Raw genomic sequence first — 26,155 nt, forward strand, 5'->3', positions numbered from 1 at the left:
AAGGAGTCATCTACTAGTCATGACCAACTAGCATACTAAGTATAAAGTTCCTGTGTACAAGCGTTCTTTAGTAATTGAAAAGAAACCATTTTCAAGCTTAAGGTCACCGCCAACATTGCGGTTTTTACCTGAAGGTAACCGCGACCTTGACCTTTGATCTCAAAATCAATAGGGGTCATCTACTAGTCATGAACAACTAGCATACCAAGTATGAAGTTCCTAGACTCAAAAGATATTTAGTCTTTGAGCGGAAACCGGTTTTTCACCTCCAGTTTACTGCGACCTTGACCTTTGACCTACTGATCACAAAATCAATAGGGGTCATCTACTAGTCATGACCAACCAGCATACCAAGTATGAAGTTCCTGGGTTTAAGCGTTCTATAGTTAGTGAGTGGAAACGAAGTATGACGTACGGACTGACTGACGAACAGGGCAAAAACAATACGTCTCCCCATGAATGGGGGAAGACATAAAAATAATCATCAGAGAACACAAAACAAACAAAACAATTCATATTTTTCTCTTCAGTTTATTGTCATCTTATCAACAGGATTAAAGACCAATAATTTGACAGATGTTCGAAACAATCACTGTTATATACGTTGTTATAGGGAATACAAGTTTTTAAAATTATTTTTTTTACCAAAGGTATACGAGAATCATTGAAAATCATTATATTTCAACCATTGAAAGATGACATAAGCGACCCAAATTAGGTCAAAATGAGTTTACATTAACAGATCCAGACAAACGCAGAACTCTTGCTGCAGATTTCTTAAAAAAACACCCATAACTTCCATGAAAACCATTACTAGTACCTCATTTTAAAATACTACCAATTGCTTTAAAGATTTTATTACGTGAGTTTGTCTGGATTTGTTCATAGATGGCACTGAGCTGGATTCCAGCTCTTTCCCCAAATTTCACATCCATAAAACATATCTCTGTTGACAGCGAATCTTAATTTAGAAAATCCTTAGTAATAACAAAAAAGTGGTTTGCATAGAGCTTTTAACTGAAAATGTCAATCTCAGAACCTTTTTGAATGAGTAATCACTGTTTTATTTGGTTCGCTGTCAACAGAAATGTTAGCAATTTTGCAGATCTATCTGAGCCTTTAAAAAAGCTTGTTCATGTGACCAGGGTTTTTATGTCGAAAAAAAGTTTGAAGTGTTTTGTCCAAGATACACAGACCAGTTGGGTTAACTATTCTGATTTCAGTACTTGCACATGTTTCTGTGCTATTCGATGATTTAATCATACACCGTGATATAACAACAGATAGAGCATGGTCACATTTTGAACAAGCTTTTTTCCTAAAAAATACACTCTTGAACATTTTCAAGATAGTTAACATGGAGGTAGACACGTTAACAAAGTTTCTAAGCAATAACAATTTTCTACCCTCCCATTCTTAGTATTTTCTATTTTTATCGAAGGGAGACAACTTTTACTGCAAATGATACCACATATTATGTACTTTAATTTGTCTCTTCAGGAAATGCAAACTAATAAACAAAAGTTTACTTCAACAAAATGGACTTTCAAGTATTAACATGTCCGTCTAACTTCTGAATAAAAGTCAAAATAAGAAGACGTTTCCTTTCTCAACAATTATCCTCACAGACCAGTAAGATTAATTTCCATAACCTGGCATACAGTATCAAATGCAATATGAAAAAGGTGTTTTTCCATTTTTTTTTACATTTCATATTAAACACAACAACAAACATGGAGTCTGTATCCAGCAAGTCAATAGGGATGATAAGAGGCTGAAAATTCAAGTAGTGAAAAGTTTGAGAATGACGGGTCAAGAAGCCATATCAAAAAAGCTTCTTAGTGAAAATTTTCACTCTTATTTTTTTCCATATTTTAAACCAATATTTTAAATACCCTCTATTTTTCAACAAAATTACTCATATGCCTTTTTAAAAAAAAAAATCACACTTTTTTTTATACTTAAGTGTAAAAACTTTGTTAGTCTTCTAAAATTTCAACTTAGAATTTTTTTATTTTTTTTCTCACTAATTTGAAAATTTTCACTAGAATGTTTTATGAATATGGCCCCAGGCCAAATGCAGGGCAAAGACGCAATGACCTCATTTCAAAGCCATTTAAATGCAATTCATCGTACAACATCTTATGTTTTTGATGCAAATTTCCAGCAAAAAAACAATTATAAGAAATGTACGCTAGTCTGAAATTGAAATCTCCTAATCTCCATTTTCAGGACAAATCCTAAATTTTATCATCCCTAGTTAGGACCACAGACTTAACATATATACACAATGTGTAATGTTCTATAACCAACATATGTTTCACTTCACTCCACCAATCAAAAAAAACATGTGGATTTTTAAAATGTCTCTTCAAAGCTTTCTTTTCCATATCTGTAAGTCACTAAAGTTTATTAATGCCTGCTAATCATAACTTGAATCTACATAAGCTTTATTTACTTATGCGAATAAGAACAGAATTGAAAGAAAAAAATAACACTTAAAAATTAGAATGAACTAAAAAAATATATAATAAAAGCGAAAACCATTTTCTCCCAAACTTTAAGCTTAAAAGATTTAAAAAAATATATATGTACCAGTGAAACAAATACTTTTTTTAAGTGACTATTTCTTTTTTTAACTACAGATATATCTGGAGTAAAAAATCTTAGCTTAAGCTTGATAATTGAAACATTGAATTATTAATGTATAACAAGTTCATGTTACTATAACAACATATATATATATATATATATATATATATATATAACAACAAATACCCCTATAGTTTTAATTAAATTAACACCATTACAGCGTTAATACTGAAGCCTACATTTGGTAACATATAATAGTAGGCTTTCATATATTAAGGGTATTGCTGGCTAACAATATATTTTATACACCGTAACACACAGCAAACCAGACTATAGGACCATTCCTAAGATCCAAACCTCTTACACCAAGAAAATAATGTAAGAAAACATAAATATTTTATGTATGTTTCTTTAACGAAGTCCTTAAACAAATAGGGTTAATCTTATAAACAATCGTACGATCAACTATCCTAAAATCAAGATTTCACGTCTTTAATTTAGTAGGCGTCACATGTTAAATTTTAAGTTTACTTGCAAAAACATGTGCACTATGCCTTAACTGACCAAAGAAGCTTTTATTTTTGAAATAGAAATACTCAGGTATATTAATTTGAATATGCTATCATTCAATAGTAGCAATGTTAAGATAGCCCCATACCTCACACACGTGTTAAACTATTTTAGATGGTGCACTAAAAAGATCTGATTTTTTTTTTGATTTCACAAGCATCCCTCTAATAAGAGCAGTTGTATAAATACAACAAGACTTAAATTTCAATGACCTGACCCTACTCAGCTCTGTAATAAAATTCTTCGTATAGATTTGGTATAGATTTGGCAATATTCCCGTATAACCTAACTCTTGTTCTATAGCTCAAAAAAATTTTAGTCTGAGCTTTACCACAGAAGTTCAAGTCAGGTTTACTACAAATCCATACACTCGAAAATGTGAATATTGGAAATAATATGAATAAATGAATGACCTCTGTTAAGTATAAACGAAAACCTTGTTTCAAGGTTTCCTTAATGTTTATATGTGGTATTGTTTGATGTTTTACTACAAAAGATGAATGAAACTTTAATGAAGAATAATAAAAATTTAAATACATTTTGTACGCATGTTTTGGTATGATGACACATTGACAATCATTCTATCTGCATAGTTTTGGATAAATACACAATTATTTTTACAAAATGATACATACACATTACCTAGCTTAATACTAAAAGTTACAGTCATAATATAGATTTTGGTGTATTTATCATTTTGATTTTTCTTAAAATTACTCTTCATGTATCTGTAAACATCCTAATTTATGAACAATCAAAAAATTCCAATCAACAATATCTACCTTCTTCCTTATGTGATTTTCTTTGACTAGAAAGCACAATGTGTAAAGGAAATCACAATCAAGCCACACCAATGAATTTAATATTTTGTTCTACAGACTTTGGACACAGAAAATTGGAGCTACCGAACAAAATAAAAATGTTTTTCCATTTTGCATAGAAACAGGTGAAAGTGAAAAAAATAATTTCTATAAAATTAATATTGAGAAAGATAATCCTAAACAATCACAACATTATTCACCCTATTGAATGCATGTTAAAGAAAATACTCTGCAACATATTCATTTCATATACCAGTTTCAGTCTTCCGGAAGTTGTCACAGAAACAATTTAATACGATTTTCTTTGCTTGATATAACATGATTTAACCAGAAAGCTTTATAAGGCATTTTTTCACAAAAAAAACATTGTTTAGCAATGTTTAGCATTTTTGATCTATTTTTGGGGTGAAAAAAGAAACCGTAAATGAAATATATATATTTTTTCTTTTTAGACGTTTCTAAAATATATGTGCAGACATTTTGTAGAACAAAACATAAATTTGGTGTGGCCTCAGAAATTAAAATACTTTGTGCAGTTTCAAACTATATTAGTGTGCATGTGCTCGTGTAAAAGACAATTCCTTCATCTTCTAAGCGCAAGTTTAAAGATAAAAATCAGACTGGGTCTATAAATCTCAAAACTATTCTCACTGTAAGAACACTTTAAAAATCCCTACAAAGATAACAACCAGGTTAAATTGTTACTTTTTGTTACTTAACACTTAATGAGAATAGTGTGAGCTAATGACAATCCTTTCGTGATATTTTGCCCTATTCCTGGGTTTTCATCTGGCTATACACTATACATGTACATATACAGTCAAAACCCGCTTGCACGCTATCGCTTGGCTCGATTTCCTCGTTGGCTCGAACTGGATGTAAAGGACCGATTTTGTTTAACCCTGTGTAAGTATTTCCGCTTGGCTCTATATTCGCGAGGCTCAAAGTATTTTGGCCAGTCCCTGGGATATCGAGCCAACGAGATTTGACTGTATGTGCATTGCTATAGGTAAAACAGTTTTTCTTTAACGACATACACTAAACTATACTTAAATTCTCCTCTCATATAGAAGCATACATATACAAAATAATGCAAGATTAAAACCTGGTAAAACCTACATAAAGTAAATGACAAACAATGACAACATTAGTAATCATACAACATGACAAGTACTCAGATAAACACAATCACAGACTTAATAAGATTTAACATCTAAAAGTACAAAAGACCAATGCTTGCAAAACATTTCCAATCCTTTAAACTACAGTAGAATGTTTAAATTTCGTAACGTCCCTTTTTCACAATTTTATTTTTAGTTTTGGATAAATTTGTCAGTTAAACAAATTTCAACACCATCCTTTGAACATCAAATGAACAAAAACTAGAATATAAATTTCGCTAGATTTTAAAGTTGACAACACCGTTTTTTAAACAATGACATCGGACAAACACTCTTGAAAAAAATGTTTTGCTCAGTGTTCAATTTTTCATTTGATCGATTCATGAAATATCACGAATATTAAACCGGCACGAAATTTAAGCTAACTACAGTAACTATTTAAATCATCATAAAATAAAAATACGAACAATTTGGCAAGACAATTTCAGATCAAACTCAGCACATAAGACTGATGATTTCAGCCTCACGATTTCAGTAAGTTTAGCACTAACTTCAAAACAGAAGTTTAGAAAAACGTTTTGCAAACATTGGCACAACAAATCACAGAATAGGTAAAAATTTACAAACTTTCCAAATACAAATACACTGTTTACATGAAACATCAATACTGACGAACGGGAAAGCTTTTTTTCTATTGAAGTTAAACATGGTGTCATTTTTTTTCTCTGTTTTACTACTTATAATGATACGAGGAACAAACACCCAGACTTTAATCTGACAATTAACAAGAATGTCGTTGAGTGAATGCGAACACCTGTATATTTTTTTGCTCAATTCCGACATTATAAATCACATGAATAAATGACTGTAAAGTAAGGTGCATGGTATTTCAACAATCAAAATGTCTCATGAATTTTTTTGCAACAGACCATCTATATACTATTAATAACTATGGCTTTTATAGAACGAATAATTTTATGATGTAATATGACACAGTTTTTCATCCAGCAAACTACGTTGACTATGTACATGAATTACATGAATTATCATCACTTTGATATGAATTACAGAATAAATGACATAAAAACAATGCATAGAACAGAACTAGTTTCCTCAAACTACAAATAAATCTAAATATGACAAAAACAGACAGATGTCAACTTCTCATAGTTTTCAAATTTCCGTAGAATGGTTTCATTTCATGACGTTCTCTCTTAACAATAAGCCAACTTTCCTTGTATGCAAATTACTGTAAATTGGCTCAATTTCATGACATTGATTATTTACAATTAGTTGGTTGTGACTAATTTGCAAGATTTAAAATTGCGATGCCATAATTTAATCTTTAGTAAACATGAATTAAATCCTATTTCCCTTTGTGTCAACTTCTCGATCTGATTCAGGGTTTCCATAATTTGAAACTGGAAGTACAATCTTTTTTAGGGAGAAAAATACATCCAAACTTCCTTAACAGATGATTGAAGTATAAAAGTTTTAGCCCATTTTTAGGGAGAATAAAACTTCAAAAACTTCCTTTAACAGATACCGTAGGTGATGAGTCCAAGAAATACCTCAAATATTAAACCATCGTGAAATTTAACCAACCTACAGTACTACATGGTCTCAGCACAAAATGATTGTTACTCCATTCATAGAAAGAAGTAATGTCCGTCTTGCAAATAGCCTTTGACATGTGGTGATGCTTCCCAACGTGGTGTCTCAATTTGAGATGGTGGAGGAACAATGTATGTATAATACAACAGGTAGGATTTATAGTACCGGTACATGTAAATAGAACAATGACATTGTAAGGGTGAAATTATAAAGTAACGGTTGGTTGGATTTACAATCAATGCATAATATACTGTAATTATATACATTAACATGTGTCTATAATGATGTTTTACGAATGAACAATAAATGCATCAATTTTACAAGGTAAAAAATATTTGTTTTTGTTTTGTTTCAGAAATAAAATTTTCCCTTTGTCTTTTGCGGGTTGTAATAACTTTGTTCATTTCATTCCTTGGTTTGTTAATAAAAAAAATAACAAAAATTGAACATTTAATCTCAGAAATTCTTTTTAAGGTAAGACGTCCATCATTAATACAAAAAAAAAGAAGTAAATTTTCATTTTTAAGTTACAAAATGTTAAGTTTGAATATTTTTGTAGTTTTCGCCAAAGCTTTTTTTATTTTGGCATTAGGATATATAAGGAACAAATTAATAAAATTGCAATATAATCATAGTAAAATATTGTTTTATTTTCTCCTTATTTTTCTCCTGCATCATATCATAAAAGTAGGATCATAATGGAGTTTGTCAAAAAATTTAATCCATGCAAAACTTTACATAGAAATAATCTCAATATTAATATCTAAATGCACCAATGCATATCTGCATCCTTTATGATGGATGGCTTACCTTCCATATTCATTTAAGTATATTCATGTAAGTTTTAACTCTTTATTGAAAACCTTACGAAAATTCCCATTCATCTCTTGTTAAGAGAAAAAAAAGATTCTTAAGCTCACTTCAGCTTCTTAAACATATAATTCGGATAAAACTATTTTAATAAACATTTAAACAACAAATCAACAACATTGATAATAAATAAGACTAAACTAGAATGATGAAAATGATGTGAGATGAATGTGTTTATCCCTACAGAATGGTTCAACTTTTTACAATGTTAAAATCAAACTTAAGACTGTGTCTTTAACAAGAATGAAAGTTGAAACATACTGACAGATAAAAATTCCAGTTAAAATGAAATAATATGAAGTGTAAATAAATACATGCGTTTTATGAACCAAAATTTTTTTCATAGCGTAAATTATCTTACTTTTTAATTTCTAATTGATTTTTTTTGGGTGTATCATGTAAAAATTTACTATGCTAATATTTAGCCAACACATTTATACTCAACAAATTTCTTAAGGCCAAGGGTCACTTTTTGAAATATTTTTTTTCACTGATTCAGATTTCATTGAAACTTATTACCAGGGTTTCTAACAGCTAATAATTGTTGATCCTGAATAATTTCTGGTGTATGTATGAGTATGGGGGACTCATACCCATCTTAGACAGGGCTTGGACACCTTTTGAAGTTGTTTCCAAAGTCATTAATTTTAATTTTAAGGTACTTCAAACAATGTTGACACAAATGTCCAAGCAAAAAAACCCCACAAATCTTTTTAACTTAATAATACTCTGAAGCAAAAAGCTTTCAATCCTCAATTCAGTTATGATTAATCCTGAACCCTGGTTTAACATATGCCACTGGGCACACTATTTTCTCAATAAGCCTTTTATTGACCTTCCCAATAGAATTATGGCAGAAATCGGTTGTCTTATATCACTTTTTCAACGATTGTATAAGTGACCATTAATTAGTTTTGTTGAGTATAGAGGCGTATACAAAATTGAGACAAATTACTCTATGTCAAAAAATAACTTCATGACTTCTTTCTATCTTACAATGTTAACAATGATTTTTTTTTTATCATATTTTAACAACTTTTTACAACGAACATGTAAATGGAATGGGGCAACGAAAGACTACAAATACAATAATTGATATTTATAAGTGGACTTATGAGAAAGTTAGCATCAATTTTGAAATAAATCTATGTTTGATTTGAACAGATTGTAACGCTTCCTCCTTAGATATCTTTTTTTTTTCAATAACAAAATCCTTGAAAAGTTATGTTAAAATGAAACATCTTTATAACATCAATTTATGCATTAACCAGTTTATATAATAATAATAACAAATGACAAAACTTTTCAACAAAAACTTGCAAAATCTTGACTATGGCCAAAAACATACAATCCGCATAAAAGCCGACATACAGTTACAGTTTTGTGCCAAAGCAGCTAACAACAAATTCAACGAATATGAGTATCGCACGTCTAACCCACTGGTTATTTTCACACACTGCTACTACACTTGGCCACTATATTTATTTCACATCTATTTTCCTTGTTGCTATGACGACGCAGGTTACCGCGACGATTCCTCTCCGTTTTTCCAACACTTGCATTCTGGGATTTCAGAGGCTTGCTCTTCTTTTGATTGATAGTACTGCTGCTGTTGTTGTTGTTAGTATTCTGAAATACATATTGAAAACCAGATGACAGATTGTGTACAAGAATATACTGTATTACTTTGTTTTTTCATCTTAAGCAAATTTTGCATTCACATAACTGTAACAGTATGTTAAAGCTGCATTCTCAAAGATTGACTTCTTTAACATTTTTTTTTCATTTTTTTTGTCAGCAGTCTTATGTCACTGGCTTCCAGACATTTATGCACAAATTGGCTTATTCAAAGACAATAAAAAAAGTTGTCAAATGGTCCATTTGTGGGAGTGCAACTTAAATAATGAATATAATTATGAACATATATTTTACACCACTAACAACCATGGTTACAGGTAAAACATATTGGAAAGAATATATGTTAGGACTCCTAACTTAGGAGTTATTTCAACATACAATAAAAACAAGAACGTCCAATTCATGTAAAAGCTGAGAAAAGCACCATAGAATGAACCCTAAAACCGGTGTTTTTTCAATCGAAAAAGCAGAATATCTTAACTATTTCAGCCATAGTTTTATGCACATTGCTATACATGTGAGTATTGGCTCTGGAACTATGTTAATACTGTTTCAATCGAATATCTCGAACTTTTTAAAGTCATCCCCAAGGATAAAGTTTTTGCAATCAAAAACAACAAAGTTTATGACAATACTGGGGTGGTATTCATAAAACTTCTCAAGTCATTTTCGTACTTAAGTCTCTTCCCTAATTTAATCATCTCTATGGTTATATGGTATAAAAGCTTATAAATTTCTATATTACTTTCATTGACTTTATTGAAATAAAACATACTTTAATGTTAAAACACTTATACGTTTATTTTAATATGACTATGAAATTTTTAAGAAATCAACTTAAGTTAGGAAATGATTAAGAAGCTTTATGAATATGGCCCCTGGACTTCTTTTCTTTAAAAAAACTAACACACTACAAACTTAAGTCACTAACCTTGACTGAGAGGGAGAGTTCTGGGAATTCATCACTGTTTAGATCAAAACTCTCCCTGTCATCGTCCGCCATGATTGGGGTCAGGTGAACATCATCCACAGGGCTGCCTTGTCTGGAATGTAAAGCACCACTAATAAGTTTCAAGCAAGCATATGCGTCAAGAAAGATAAATTATCAGCAAATCTAATACCAGACAAAGGTAAAACTAGGTAATATATTATTGTCTACATTTGAGTAAAACATACTTGAAGAAAATCACTTTTACTTGTTTATAATGTTATAAATGAATAACTTGTGTGCATAATAATTGAGCAGCATTCAGGAACAACTTTGAGGAACCAATATGTCTGATATGACTGATGAAATTGATGGTTAAATTTTACATGAAACTTTTTATGGCAAAAGTGTGCTGTTTTATGTTAGTTTATAATATGTGTTTTAACCATATTTTCAAATGTCGATGAAGTATGAATAATGATGCGAATATACCCCATTTAAAATATACCCAACATAAATCCACACGCAATATATATCGCCAAAAAACAGTAGTTCTTATTCAACTCCAGTGCAATACAGCCATATTTCACTCTGCTGACGTCATGTCATAATAAATATCGTTGCCGGTGTTAAAATGACTTCATCAAACAAAATAGTGTGTCATTAAAATGGCATTTATTATGAAAACATGTGTCTTTTAAGTGATTTAACCAATAATGTATATAAATAAGAGTTATTAGTACTGCATTTTGATCCTGAATATTGTACTCGACTCCCATGGATTTTCGCAGATTTTGAAATCTGAAAAAATCCACTGAAGATGAATACAACCTCTTGGATCAAATATCAGTACTAATATCCCTATTGTATATTATAATAGACACACTATCAATATATGTCTCCTCAAATGCTTATAGATCTATGAGATTTCCAAAACGAAGGAATTCAGAGGCTTGTTGCCCAGACTTTTTTTGCACAGTGTATCACGGCTAAAATTAGGAACTTCAACTCATTATTTAAAGTCCCAGCAGATTCATATTTAAAGGGCTGACCTCGGGTATCCATGCAGAAATGGACAGAGAGGGCCCTTAAAGCACCCTCCCTCCTCCCAGAATCGACAGGTGATGTTCGAGATATCGTGTGCAAACTTGCAGTCGGCACGCCGGCAGTTCCCCTCCAGATAGAAACTGCAGGGTTTACGCTGGGAACCTGAAGTGTACAAGCATTTAATAGTTTGAAAGTCTAAAATAAGCTTGAATGGACTACAGTTAAATGCTTTCTGGGCTTGTTAGAATTCTGTTTTTTTTATACAGCAGGGCTTGTTCAAAAATGCAATGCCAAGCGTAAGTATATGAATTCGGGCTTGTTCATCCAAAAGTCTAATTTCGACGACTGCTTGTACCCACAAACTATTTACTCCAGGCCTTCATTAAAACAGGAGCAAGAGGCATAAATTAAATGAATTTGGTAAAGAACTATTAAACAATGCAACATACCAAATATCAGCTGAAACTAAGTTAATGGGCTACATGTACCCACTGACTATTTTCTCCAGGCCTTTATTGAACTTGAACCCAGGGGCATAATTTGAATAAATTTGGTAAAGATCTATTAAACCATGCTACATACCAAATATCAGCCTAAACTAAGTGAATGGACTACATGTACCCACCCAATGATTATTTCCTCCAGGCCTTTATTGAAATGGGACACAGCGGCATAATTTGAATGAATTTGGTAAAGAACTATTAAACCACATTACGTACAAGGTATCAAACCTGTTAGCCTTGCAGGTTTAGCCAAGACTAGTAGACCTTATATAATTTAATGTATAACAAGTGACTTCTGGGTGGGCCAACTATTGGCCCAAGAGGCATAATTTGGAGGACTTCTGTACAGAAACGTAAGGAAATGCTACAACACTAAACATCAAACCTCTGGGCTCAAGGTTTAAGACAAGAACAGAATAAATTATTTTGGTTGATTGGCAATGTGAGTTCTTAATGGTACAAGTTTTTTTTAAAAAGAATCTGAAAGTGGACCAACCAAGGAACATTCCTCTGAAGTTAAAATGTTTTTAGCAATTAAAAACGATGATCAATAGATAAAGACTCGCACAAAAGCTCAAGTGAGCTCAAAATGAGCCACTGAAAAATTATACAATGTTTTCTCACTACTCACTGGAAGGCTTTTTCTGTGCCCAGAGTAAGTTGGTATCAAGCCATTCGCTCTCCAGCTCTGAAAGAGTCACAGCCTCTGGCATCGGAGCGAGATCGTATGAACCATAGCTGTGGTGCTGAAAGTCAAGGATGATATTGTTAGGCTGGTGCTTCGTAAAGAAGTCAGAGAAATAAAAAAGTTTAGATAATTTCTTAAAATTACATGGTGCTTCAGGCTGCAAGAGTGGTTTCATTTATAAGTTTTAATAAAATAAAACACAAATTCATGTCATTTTTTTATAAAGACGTTAAGTTATTACTTAATCTTCTAATATTCTGCCCATACACATTCTGACCAAAACTGGTGATTGGACACATGCTTCTGAAGTTATTGACAATATAAGGACGCACACTGCCCACACGCTGCACATAAAATTATGATATGTTCCATTCTATTAACAGGCATATAAAAAATGCAACAATTTATAAATACATTCCTTTCAATTCTGATGACGGTCATGACAAAATGAAGCCAAAAGATACATGATTGAAATACCTGTTCGGCACTAGGATCAGCCTTTTCTTGTTCCTTATCCCTGTAGACCAATTTTACACTGAAGTAGTCCCCCGGTTGATGGCACGTCTCCTCATCAGCTTGATCACATCCATCACATGTATCGTTACACTCCGGAAAGCCTACAAACCCGTCATAATCCAACTCAAAGTTGCAGCTTCCTTCTACCTGTTTAACATCACCAGCCGTTCTTTCATCGTTGATTTCATTCTCAGCATCGATAACACCTTCCAGGTTGCCAAGATACATAGGGTGAAAGATGATGTTGTCCGGGGAAACATTATCATATTGTTCCTCACAATACTCCGGATAAAACTTGCAAGGATTTTCCTGTTCTTCTGGCAAAGCGATATCCACAGATAGGTACTCCTGTCCCGCAGTGCTCCAGATGTTTCGGTATTTTTCAATATCATCTTTGTACAAGTGATCCAGGCCAATATCTTCTTGCCAAAACCCATGACCTGTCCCTGGAAAGCTGGCGGATATCTGACTCTCATTCAGCTTTTCTTTTTCTCCAACCTGATCAAAGCTGGCCCAGTTGTCAATATGACACCCATCTTTGTGTGACAGCGAGTCCTTCCAGATATCACTGTGCACAGACGCTGGTTGGTTGCAGCTATCTCTCTGCGAGTCCTTCCAGATATCATTGTGTACAGAGACCTGGTCGGTGAAGCTATCATTATGCTTGTCTTTCCAGATATCATTGTGTACAGTGGTTTGGCAGGTGGAGCTATCTTTATGTGTGTCCGCCCAGATATCGTTGTGTACAGAGGCGTGGTGCATGCAGCTATCCGGCCAGTCCTGGGTGTGGGGGAAGGTTGCCATAAAGCTCTCAACTTTGAAGTCCACCAAGTCCCCCTGATGACCAAAGTCAAATACCGCCCCATCACTGCTAAGCTGACGCTGGGGAAGCTGACCAAAGCTGGAACAAGGGTGACATTTACTCCCTCCAAATGCCTCAGCCACTCTGTCAGAATCATTATCCGCTCCCTGATTACACCCATAGTCTGTTTCATATGCAGAGTCTGTATTTGCTGTGTCAAGGTCTTCATTTATGGGTATCAGCCTATCCCTATCATCATTCTCTCCCATGATGTCTTCAATAATGCTCAAAGTCAAGGCTTCTGGGGTATCTCTCTCTTCAGCTCCACTCAACACTTCAGGGCTGTCTACTTTGTCAAAACTCTCGCCAGTTTGAATACATTTGCTGTAGTTTTTCAGCTTAAAGCTTGGCACAAAGGATTCCTCATCACTATCATCATTGACAGCATTGTATTGCTGGTATGGTGTTTTTGTGGATGGCATTCCTCCAAACAGGTCATGGCATACTTGCTGCTTGCTTTTACTGGCTGAAGTAAACAGTTCAGGAGCAAATGCAGGAGTTATTGGCCTGAAATGGGTCTTTGGTGAGAAGAAAAGATGTTCTTTAGGAGACTGCGTAGTGTCCTGACCATTATCAATGAAGTCCTGACGAAACTGAACCAAGTTGGGTTCGCTGTGGACTTGTATCAGCTTCCTTGGCACATCATTGAAGGCGGAGTGCTCAGATGGAACAAGCTCAAAGCTTTTAGAAAGTTTAGGGTCAGATTTCTTTGGCGATTCATGGTCATCCCAGAGAGACGGAACATCTCCCATTGACACACTACGGTCATAGAAATGGTATGCATGGCTGTTGTCCAAACCATGATCATCTTTATCCATGAAAGCTGAGCCCTCATTGTCAGCATCAGAAACAATGTCAATAGAAATCCTTGGAATAAGAGTGTTTTCGTTCTTATCAGCTTTGCTGTCATCTTGTTTGTCAGCATTTACATTATACATAAAAACCAGTGTGTTTTCTCCCAACCAGATTTGACTATCGCCTGGCACAAGTTGACCACCCCACGGTGAGAATTTATTCCTTTTCTGCATGTTCACATCCCAGAGTGGCGAGTAGGGGCTCGCACCCAGAGGCTGCCAGCATTGCAGATCAAGCACTGTCAGTAAAGGCAAGTTTGTCTCGGAGTGACTACTATAGAGAGTGTAGTCAACAAGAACCTGACTTTGCCACATACCAGAAGAACCAGAGCTTTCTACCGGAAAGGGCAGGCTTATTTGGTCCTCAGGACTGAAGGAATGCCAGTCTGAAGATGAGTTCTCTTCCAGAAACTTTGCCATGTAGTCCAAATCAACAAGTGAAACAGAAATTGGCCTTTCACCCCCTTGAGTTTGATAGGCATTATCTGGTGTTGGTGTAGAGTTTTCATCAAAGTGCTGATCATGACCTGGGCCTCCAAGATCCTGCTGATAAAAAGAACCTGTGAATTCGTTTCCTTCTTTCCATGAGTTTTGCAGCTGTTCAAAGCTTTCGTTTTTCTTCACAGAATTTGCAAGCCGAGCATGGCCTTGTTCAAAAGATGGAAAAGGGCTTGAAGACTTCAGAGAGGCTGAGAGATCTATTTCATCATCACTGTTCTCATCCGCTGATATAACCTCAGTCAACCAGGCTGGAATGAGAACCGACCCATCAAATATATCATCACTGGAGTTGGAGGCTGCGCTGAAAGTTCTGAAAATACCATCTTGAGGACTAGAAGAAGGGCTGTTCAAATCTTCCCATGAATCCTTTGTTTCCTGTTCATCTGTTGAAAAATCAGGGTAGCTGTTTCTTTTGTACAGTCTCAGCTTGGAGCTTTGGGTGTTGGCAGTTTCACATTCTTGGTTTTGAAACACAGCATTAATGGGCTGTGTGTACCAGATCTCTTGTTCCTGCAGCTCAGGGCTGACATTATCTTCCCGGGCACTGGACCTCTGAGATTCAGCATCAGATTTAACATATATGGTCTGCAAGTTGTCAATAGCAGTATCCGCAGTTGGTTTCGGCTGAGGTTTTGAGACTTTCCCAGTCTTGAGCATTTCTTCAGGCAGTTCATCATCGACATCTTCAAGTTCTTTGTAAGTTTTGGCTGGAGCAGGAAGTAGAATTCCTTTAAGAAGTGATTCTACCTTTGTGCAAAGCTCATCGTCTTTCCTTTTAGGACTTTCCGCCAAGAACACAAAATCCTCCTCCAAGTAGCCCAGATTCTGTAAAATTGCTTGATCCAGTTTGGCAAATCCTGGTGGCCAGTTAGGAAACTCCTGTAGCTTCCTTTGCTCCTTCTGCGATTGTTTTCCCCTTGTCTGCTTGTTTCCCGAGGACCGAGGCCGATCTCTGTCTCGTCTCCCTCGGCTGTTTCGCCCCTGTGACTCTTTCCGGTTCCTGTTTCTCTTTGGTTTCCTCAGTTTGGGAACAGCGACCGGTTCAGAGCGGTTTATTTTACGAATCTCAGCATCCTCATTGGTGCTGGAGCTGTCTTCTTCAGAGGCGAGGGTCTTGCTAACAATGGGATTCTTCCCCCACACAGTCTCTGTGGGTGATTGGTTGCAGGAAGTACCACTGCCTTGCAGAGCAGGAAATGCAGCATAGTACCTGGAATAGAGATATATTTACAACAGTGGTTAAAATAAGCACAAGCCTGCAAGCCCTGAACTGCACTTATAAAATGTATCGCTTGCTTGTGTGTTAAAAAGTTTATTCCAAGTATTAGAGTAAGATTCAGTCTGAGGATTGAATTAATTTGTGAAACAGGTTAATCAAATACCATATAAATCACTCCCTTTATGCGATGGGGTCTTTATGCTACTGCCAATTACCCGGGTTACCAAAGTTACAAAAGAAAACCTGTCGTCTGCCTTGGTGACCACCAACAAAACTCACATTTAACAGTGAGTCTCTAACCAGCATTTCTTCAACTTTTAAAGTTTATATCTATATGCAAAACATGAGCATCCAAATCCTGATTATAGAATGAATGCTGAAGCTTAATATTATAGCAAGCAAATGCCATCTCTCGTCTGTGTGAGTAAACTTTGTATTTTGAAATTTGTTTTCCATGGATGATACAGATATGCGAATTGTCACTGCAAACTTGTGTACCAAATTTCATTAAAATACCTTCAATATTTGACCTGTGATTGCCTCTGGCAACATGTGTATCAAGTTACGTATCAATATGTTGAAAGATATTTTAGCTATGGCCATGGTTGAAGTGTTGCAAGCTTCTTACACCGACCATGACATCAAGGCTACAACAACAACTGATTTTTTTTCTTATAAACAGAGATTGTTAAAAAAGTTTCATTACTTCTGAGCAGGGTTTTGATTCTCTGTGCCACTGTCATCACTTCCTTCGCTGCTACAGGATCGAGATTTAACTGCTGGGCTCACCGTGGCTAGTAAGACAAGACAAACTCACATCATTTATCCTTAATCAAACATACCAGGAAACTTTATAGAAACTCATTAAACTTTCACCTTTTAGAGAAAAGCTTCAGAATTGATGGCAAGAAGTTCATACCTCTAGTTTCAAATTCTTAATGGAAGCCCTGTATTATGTTAGCTCAATGTGAGTGTGTTTTAACTTGTTTTTTCTATAATTAGCAACCATATACTCACTTATGTTCACTTTATTGAACTGCAAATCATTTCAAATGCGAATGAATACTTTCCAAACCATTACAGGGAACATGTAAATTATTCTTAGAAGAGTAGTTTTTATAACATGAAAGTGTGACTTTAAAACCGCAACTTGAATAAGTAAAGCATACCTTGTATTTCAGAGTCCTTGAGTCGAGAACAAAGTTCTTCCACCAGCGTCTCAATCCCAGATTTCTGGAACAGAAAAGTACACAGTTTACTAGAGTTCCATTCACAAAAGCATAAATGTTTTACATGTTCTTTCAAAGACTACAATGTAAGATCACTTTGTTGTATGGCTCGATTTCAAAGTGCTCTATTAGAAGCCTCAATAAATAATGTCAGTGATTTCTTACTATTCGTAAATAATGTCAATGAGTCCTTATATCCCATAAATAATACCTTATATCCCATGTCAATAATTTCTTACATTCCATAAATAATGTCAGTAATTTCTTACATTCCATAAATAATGTCAATAATTTTTTACATTCCATAAATACTGTCAAAGAGATCTTACATTCCATAAATAATGTCAATAAATCCTGTTATGTTACTGATTTCTTCCATCCCATATTGTCAATGATTTGATGCATCCCATACTGTCATTTCATAAATAATGTCAATGCCACTTATGTCCAATAAATAATATCAATTTATCCTTACATCCCATAATGTCAATGATTCCTGATATTTCATCTTATGTTCTGCTTGTAAACATAGTGTAGCGTAAATTGTTCTAATGAACAATAAAATGGAGACATATATTCAAATGTCTCTATTTCTTTGTAAATTCACATCTGAATAACTACTGTTACATCAACACAGTTAGGTCAACTCTAATTCACTCATTGCTACTTATATATCCTTTACTCCTCCAAACTTAGATCATGAGCAAGGTGTTAAAATGGACAAATTACAATTGTAGTTGAGACATTAATTATCAAAAATTGCAAACAGATAGGTTAACTTCCTGTTCTGATAAACGTATTGACATGATACTGTGAAAGCAATTATCAGGAAGTAAATCAATTATTTGTTCAATGGCCAATTATAAAGATTTGTCATGACTGGTAAAATTTATTAACAATTTTTCATGAATTACGTAGAACTTTCAGATAAGTTTTAGAAAACAAGTTACATTTCTATTTTTGTGAAACAAGTTTATGATCTGAGATCATTACTTATTTTAAAAACAGATATCAATATGTCACAATGACATGAAACTAAAAATAGCGGGACACAATAAGCGATCAAGGACAGATGAACGTCAATATTGGTTTAGTGACATGTACTTGATTAATTTCAGAAATAAACATGAACCAGGAAGTTAAAATACATTTAAATCTTTATAATTTCCCTATTCATGATAAAAGCTAGACAGTTGAAATCTACTGTAACATAAATATCTATAATTTCACAACAAAATCCTAGGCTCTAATTCTCCAAGTTGAAAAGAACTATCATTTATGTTTATTTATGCAGGGTTTTAAATATCAAGCTAGTTGAACAGATAGATATGTACATTAGTTATTATTACTATGTAAACAATGACCAAAATAAAAGTACAAAGCATTCATTGAAATCAGAGGTTTTTTTGAATAGCAAAGATAGGACTTTGAATATTTATCAAGCCCATTTACCATTTCATACACATCCTGTTCTGATTTTGAACAATGAGATAGTAAAGGGAGGTTCATAAAATTCATGAATCAAGATTTATGTTTTTTCATCTGTTGGAATCAGTAGATTAACGGATGAATCTTTAAGTCTGTAAATTACTTTTGTACATGTATGGTCAGTCCAGTGTTCAACTTGACTCGTCACCCAGAAAATAATAATTAAACTTGCCTTGAGTTTGGCAAAATCTTTCAGTTTTTAAAATGCAATGGATAATGCACCCATGTGGTAAAATGGTCAGATAAATATTTGATAGACATTTGCAGCAAATTGTAGTCATCCAAATGTTATCCTTTGGTCATTTTGCAGATCAAAATTATTTTATTAACTAATAGTTATTATATGATAATTATTGACCAATCAATGAACATTTTGGCTAATTTTATCCTTACCAAAAAATAAACAACTTTTATAGAACTGGCTACACGAGACTGGTCACCTTTAAACCTCATATGAAACCTCCCTTCAACTGTCACCAAACACCTTCAGGGCGAGCTTTACAACAGTACTCACTTCATCTGTGACTGCAGACAAACACTGTATGGCTGCAAACTTCTTCCTCTCCTCCTCGCTCGACGACAGCCGCTGGTGTTTTCCACACGACCTCTGACCTTTGCGCCGTGGCTTCACAGGCACTGGGTCTAGGTCCGGGTCCAACACATCTAAGTCTTCTCCATCCTGTACAGTGCAAGAACACTTACAAACAAACTGTTTCTTACAATCAAACTGTTTTAACAATATTTAAATTCAAATGAGTTTATCAAACTCAAAGTTCTGAAAGACTGATACAATTTATATAAGATTCATGTCCTTATCCTTATTTTTCCTTTTTTGTATTAATTTATCTTAATCTTGTTTAACATGCTATATTTTGCAGTATGAATGAATGAATTCTTATAATCCTTCCATAACAGTCCGAGCACTGTCAAGGAAGTTCTTTGAGACAGTGTGTTACAAAGTGACGGTCAAACATAATTCAGAAAATACTTTGGTTTATCTCCTCTTACAGGTGAAATTCTCCTTTTACAGGTGAAATTCTATGCAAGTTACCAGACACAGTAACAGTACAGTTGTACAGTTTTCATTATTTCTTTAAGCATTCAACAAATATCTCTGTCCAAACCTGTAATAGCAAGCTGATGATGTATCTTGTGTAGACAAGGGAATCAATACCCCTCTGTTCTAGCTCATGTCGGAGCCAGCAGTGCACGGATGTAGACCAGATAGCCTCCATGGACAGCCGACAGTCAGGGTACTTCATGGGCAAGAAGGGCATAGGCCACTGTGGAGAATACAAACATCTTACATTGGTATACTGTTACCATCAGTTTCATTAACTAAGTTCACTGGGACATTTTGTTAAGGAAATCTCGTTATATTGAATACTTAATGAGGTGGTTTCATCTGTGCCGAAAGAGGACCACTTTGGAATCAAATCCAATAAAATTATATTGTCAGTTGTTTTCAATATCAACTAACAAAACCCTTATATGACATTATTGTTAATCTTATTAAATTGTGTTGTTTCCTTCGAAGATTAGAAGAGTTGTCTCCCCTAGCTTATTAATATTCATGGAAACAAGATCTTGTCAGGCAATTTTCTCACTCATGTAATGTAAATGGAATAAAATATTAGGGTTTTGCTGATGCTGAGAAACATAGAATGCAAATATACGATCTGACTACAGACAAAAGCACTTATCAGTTTATATGAATAAATAATTTTTTGACTAATGGTGTCTCACGTCTGGTGTATTAATTAATGCAAGCTCATGACAGTGTTGTGCTGTTGTCTCTTACATCGTGTACTGTTTTAACACCAAGTAATATTAAGCAAAAAGAAAAAAAGAAATCAGCAGTTTTTACCTTTAAGCTATTTAACAATGTTGATCAAACATGACGACTTCAATGAAATATCTAACAGATGAATTTATCCTTTGTTTTCAAAGCATCTAGACTACGAGTGCATAGAAATCTCTGCGTTGGTTCCATGATGGATTATGGAGTCTCTTCAAGAATTATGATGCCTGAAAAAGAATAAAGATCATAACATGTATATTATATAGTTATATAGTAAAGAGTATAAATAACATGTAAACATAAGAATAACGGTCCGAATTAGTGAACAAAATAACAGTCATGACCTTCTGATATTTGATTTAGGATGATTGTATTACTTAATAATATTAATTTAAACTAGCCCAATCACAAATCAGGCCTGTTGGAACATGACCGAAATGTGCAAAGTAGGTGCATATTGCATGACTCGAATATATTGATACCAAGTGCTTAGTACCGTAGTTGAAGTTATATAAGTATGATCCAATAGCAACAAGTCCAAGGATTAGCCGGACTTATCGAAAAATAAGACAGGATTATGCTTGTTGGACATGAATAAAACATCTTTTTTTGTTGAATTGATCTGATGAATTATGATAATTATCTCAAGGCATCCTTTTGACTTGAAATAGTATAAATAACAGACTTCCCTTTGAAGGCTCTAATTGTTCGAATTATTTAGGATGGTAATCTAGAGGCAGTGATTTAACTGACCAATTCGGGTCCTAAGTTCAGCCAGATTCCAAATGCTTAAACATATACTAAAAAATCCATATACCATTTTCAAAAACATAAAAAATTGTTTTTTCTAGGCAAAATTGGAATTACCAAATATAGTCAAAATGAAACACTATTTCAAATCAGAATAACACTGGCCCTATTCCAACAAGAGCTGTCACAGAGACAGCGCGCTTGACTATTCCGCCGCTTTTCAGTGCAAGGATTAAAAAGTTTTGGCGAAACATGCATGGATCACTGTTAGATTAGATTTCAATGCAATATATCATTGTATAAAGTCTCAATGCAGTATATCAAGTAGTTAATGAGATATTATCCTATGTGTGCTAACATGCAAGACCTTAACCAAATTTCTAAGTCGCATAATAAAGGGACAAAATTATATAATATGAAAGATAGAGTTATTTTACTTGATTAAATAAGAAGGTTAAATGGTTGGGAGCCTGTGTGTAAAGTTTCAATGCAATACATGATGTATTCGCTGAGGTATTGACTAAACAGTGGTTACATGCAAAACCTTAACCAGAATTTCTATGTTGAATAAAAAGGGGCCATTATTTGAAATTAATGCAAACTAGAGTTATCTTACTTGGTTATTTAAGTAGATTGGATGGTTGAGTACCATTTTATAAAGTCTCAATGCAATTCATCCAGTAGTTGCTGAGATATTTACCTATATGTGCTTACATGCAAAACCTTAACCAGAATTTCTGAGTCGAATAATAAAGGGCAATTATTTGCATTAAATGCAAACTAGAGTTACCTAACTTGGTAAGTTAAGTAGGTTGGATGGTTGAGTACCATTGTACCAAGTCTCAATGCAATACCACAAGCAGTTGCTGAGATATTAACCTATGTGTGCTTGCATGCAAAACCTTAACCAGAATTTCTAAGTCAAATTATAAAGGCCTATTATTTGCATTAAATCAGGGCTTGACGCTTATTCTAATACTTCTAGCCATTTTCACTTGCCCGAATGGATTTTTTACTTGCCCAATTTTTTTGGGCTCATTTTGTTGTTATAACCCATTTCCAGACTCAACCTGCACATCAGGGCTTGCTGTATTTGAAATAAATCAGTTGTCATGAAATTTGTAACTTAGCGCATACATTCAAATTATTAAGGATGAAATAAAATTGAATTATAAGAACGAACAGTCAACCTCTTATCTAAGCCTTGTAATCCTCCATTTATTTTGAAGTAAATTACAATTTATCGCAATGTAAAGTGAACTCGTAAAGTTCCAAAAACCGAGCATCCGGAAATTGGAGCAGTCCGAAAAATAGCCAAAATTACCACGCTGTGTCTGAGTCCAGGAAAATTGTTTCCCCAAGACACGACCCAGCGTCATTTTAGTTTCTTTTCCTACTTTTTCTTGGATGACTTAGCCTTTTTTCGTTTGAAACATTAAAAAAACTTGACAGTGTCGACTGTCAAAACGCCATCTGTGTACATTGTGAGGGCATTAAATCGAATGCTAGCTATATGGATTTGGTGCAGCTCGCGCGATTGGCCAACGGATCTAAACGGAATTACTCGAGCTCTGTCGGAAAATATTCGGCAGTCTTCGCCATCGTAGTTTCGAATGAAAATGTCAGAGGAGCTCCATTTGACCCGATTTTTCGAGTCAACAACCAATGAGTGCATGAGGTTTCGGTTTGATAAATACTCTCCAAGAAGGAGAGTACGGACTACTATTTTTTACCAGAAAAGTCACCACTATGACGAGTTTTTTTTGTTACTGCCCGATCGGGCAGGTAGATTCTAAAAACTACTGCCCGCCTGCAAAAATTACTTGCCCCGGGCAATCGGGCAGTGTTTAATGTCGAGCCCTGATTAAATGCAAACTAGATGTATCTAACTTGGTAAGCCAAATAGGTTGGATGGTTGAGTACCATTGTATCAAGTCTCAATGCAATACCAAGTAGTTGCTGAGATATTAACCTATGTGTGCTTGCACGCAAAACTTTAACCAAGCGGTGACGCCGATGCCGATGCTTGGGCGAGTAGTATAGCTCTCCTTATTCTTCGAATAGTCGAGGTAAAAATGGTGACAAAAACACTCCAAGGAATTCTGACTCGCTAGTATTCGTACTTTTTGATCCAAATGACTATAATTGAAAAGTGTGTCTGTTTTGTCCCAATATTCAAATCATTACAAGACGAGAAGTACAAACACTTGACAAAGTTGTACATTGTTTAGAGAAGTCATCCCATAGATATTTTACCAAGTCAAAGACCAGAAACAAGGATAATATATATATGGACAACACAATGACATTCATAGTCAAGAAGATTGAGTGTAAAAATATTCACTTAATGTCTGAAAACATTACCAATTGCCTTTGATTCCAACTAGCTACAATGATGAGTGTTCAGGTATTCTTTTTTTTATTATTTTGACAGTTGACAACCAAATTATAATTAAGGTGGACTATGATTCCACCATACTGTTGTAAACTCTTAGCAATAGCTTAGCTTAAACAATAGAATACATATGGGACAAGTTCTCCAAATATGATACATTTAATAGTCAGTTTGAGGTCATGTTCATACGACTTAAGTGTGAAATTCTAATACTTTTTAAGTTCTACTTTATGACTCCACAAATTCCACACATTTTAGAGTTGTTTGTAACATGGTTACACCAGAGAAACACTAACATCTTCCTTTCCATTAAATTTAAATAGTCCAAAAAGACATGTGTGCTGTTCAGGAATGGAAATCGTTGGCGTTGTTACAAAAACACAAACAAAACAAATAAAGTGGGAGGGGCATCGGATAAAAAATGAACTGCGAAACAGAATTCAAGCGGATATATTTGATTTAAAAACATTACGTAAGTGTTATTTTCGACTATACGGTAATAAATAAGTGTCCTATTATACAATCAAGATAATATAATGTCCATGCATCATACCGATTTTATCACGCAATCACTTGTCATTTTCCTCGGAAGGGTCATTTTGACAGCACTCATTCCATGGCGATTTTCACGGTAATTCCGATTCAATCTTAAAAGTTTTTAGGTTAACATGATATCGAAGGTATTTATGAACTTCATGCAATGTGTTTATAGTAAACCAGGAGCGACTTATAGCATACTTCGCCGAAAAATCATTGCACCAAACGTCGGGCAATGTTTTCAGCACTGCTGACGGAAGTAAATATTACTAAACGGATGTTCATTCTTTTTACAAATAGTTCAATAATTTCATTATCTACTTATCCTAAGTTTTTACTTGGAATAAAATGTGTGTATGCATATACCTTTAAATCACTATTTTGAATAAGTTATATATTTACAAAGTATGTTAGATCATTTATTTTACTTTCCTTGAAATTGTTGACTTTTGCGTAGTAATATACAGGTCACGGAACTATTTCTTCACGTAGGCAGACGTTCTTAAGCAACACATTTCCGCGCGAAATATGAAATGAAATGTTATCTAAAGAACTTCAGCGAACACGTTACTGTATATATTACCTTTTTGGATGTGTTCGCTGAAGAGAACGCCGTATCCAAACCCTACCAGAATTCGTGACATTTTTATGTCGCGCTGTTATTTCACTTGTATGCATTGTACAGACAAAATAGCTGTATCCTTAGGTAAGTAAGATGTAGTTCACAAACTCATTTTCAAAACCAAAAAACGCTTTAAAGATAGTTGATTTAGCATTTAAATAAATCCTATTACAAGCATTCCATATCTATGTCATGGTTGTGTTCAAATTTAATCACGTGACACCAAGATTTTCAGAAAATACCCATGTAACCTAGTTTTTTTGCTGTTATTTTTTCTATTTCGAATAATTAATAAATAACTAATAACAAATTTGGAATAAATAAATTGTTCTTACTTATCAAAAAGTATTTACAGCCTTACAGCAATTGGAGTCAACTAAATGTCTCCGTGGCCTAGTGGTTAAGCGTCCGCCTACGGAGCGGGAGGTCGTGGGTTCGATCCCTGGCCGCGTCATACCAAAAGACGTTAAAAATTGGTACAAGTAGCTCCCTTGCCTGGCGCTTGGCATTTAAAGGGTAGTGCTTGGAAAAGTGGTGTACTCAGTACTGGTTTAACCCAGGAAAGTTGTACCCCGTGTATCGGTGCTTCACACCGAGCACGTAAAAGAACCAAGGGGTCTCTTCGAAAAAGAGCTAGGGTATCGCACCCGGACTTCCTTGTATCCCACCACTGTCTCTTCAGCGTGCTGTCCCTTCAGCAAAAACAAAGGACCCCGTTGGAAATAAGTGCTTGCACTTTCACGGGTTATCCTTGACCGCAAGGTCTAAAGAAATACAATACAACACTACAATGAACAATGTGAATCCGATGCTATAAATAGAATCCATCGACGTTATCATGGTCATGTGATTGCATTGCATCATCACACTCAATTGATTCTGGTTGACTTTACTATGGGGGTTACGCCATAACTTTAATGTGTTGTAAACATCAAAAAAATAAATATCAACATTAAAGTTATGGAAGCCAGAACTAATGAAATGTCAAC

General features: G+C 34.5%; 1 protein-coding gene across 2 annotated transcripts; it reads right to left on the minus strand.

Annotated features, from left to right (window-relative positions):
• Positions 1–515: 515 nt before the first annotated feature.
• LOC128212511 (uncharacterized) lies at positions 516–24,798 on the minus strand. Of its 2 annotated transcripts, XM_052917996.1 has the most exons (11): positions 24,561–24,798; positions 20,929–21,089; positions 20,186–20,344; positions 19,576–19,740; positions 17,514–17,577; positions 17,051–17,138; positions 12,870–16,335; positions 12,336–12,450; positions 11,207–11,363; positions 10,158–10,269; positions 516–9,217 (listed from the first exon to the last, which is right to left on the minus strand). In XM_052917996.1, the coding sequence occupies exons 3-11, from the start codon at positions 20,336–20,338 to the stop codon at positions 9,038–9,040; spliced, it is 4,500 nt and encodes a 1,499-aa protein (XP_052773956.1). In that variant the 5' UTR covers positions 20,339–20,344; positions 20,929–21,089; positions 24,561–24,798; the 3' UTR covers positions 516–9,037. The 2 variants fall into 2 exon arrangements, with proteins under 2 accessions (XP_052773956.1, XP_052773957.1); XM_052917997.1 differs by lacking the exons at positions 19,576–19,740; positions 20,186–20,344; positions 20,929–21,089; positions 24,561–24,798 and adding an exon at positions 18,049–18,289.
• Between the last annotated feature and the right edge of the window lie 1,357 nt (positions 24,799–26,155).

The sequence above is a fragment of the Mya arenaria genome, chromosome 12 (assembly GCF_026914265.1).
Source record: "Mya arenaria isolate MELC-2E11 chromosome 12, ASM2691426v1".
Classification (NCBI taxonomy): Eukaryota; Metazoa; Mollusca; class Bivalvia; order Myida; family Myidae; genus Mya; species Mya arenaria.

Coding starts and splice junctions, on each gene's coding strand:
- LOC128212511 (XM_052917996.1), bottom strand. CDS start 20,338: ATGCCCTTCTTGCCCATGAAGTACCCTGACTGTCGGCTGTCCATGGAG. Junction 16,336..17,050: donor AATCAAAACCCTGCTCAGAA/GTAATGAAACTT, acceptor TCTCTATTCCAG/GTACTATGCTGCATTTCCTG. Junction 12,451..12,869: donor CTGATCCTAGTGCCGAACAG/GTATTTCAATCA, acceptor CTTGACTTTCAG/CACCACAGCTATGGTTCATA.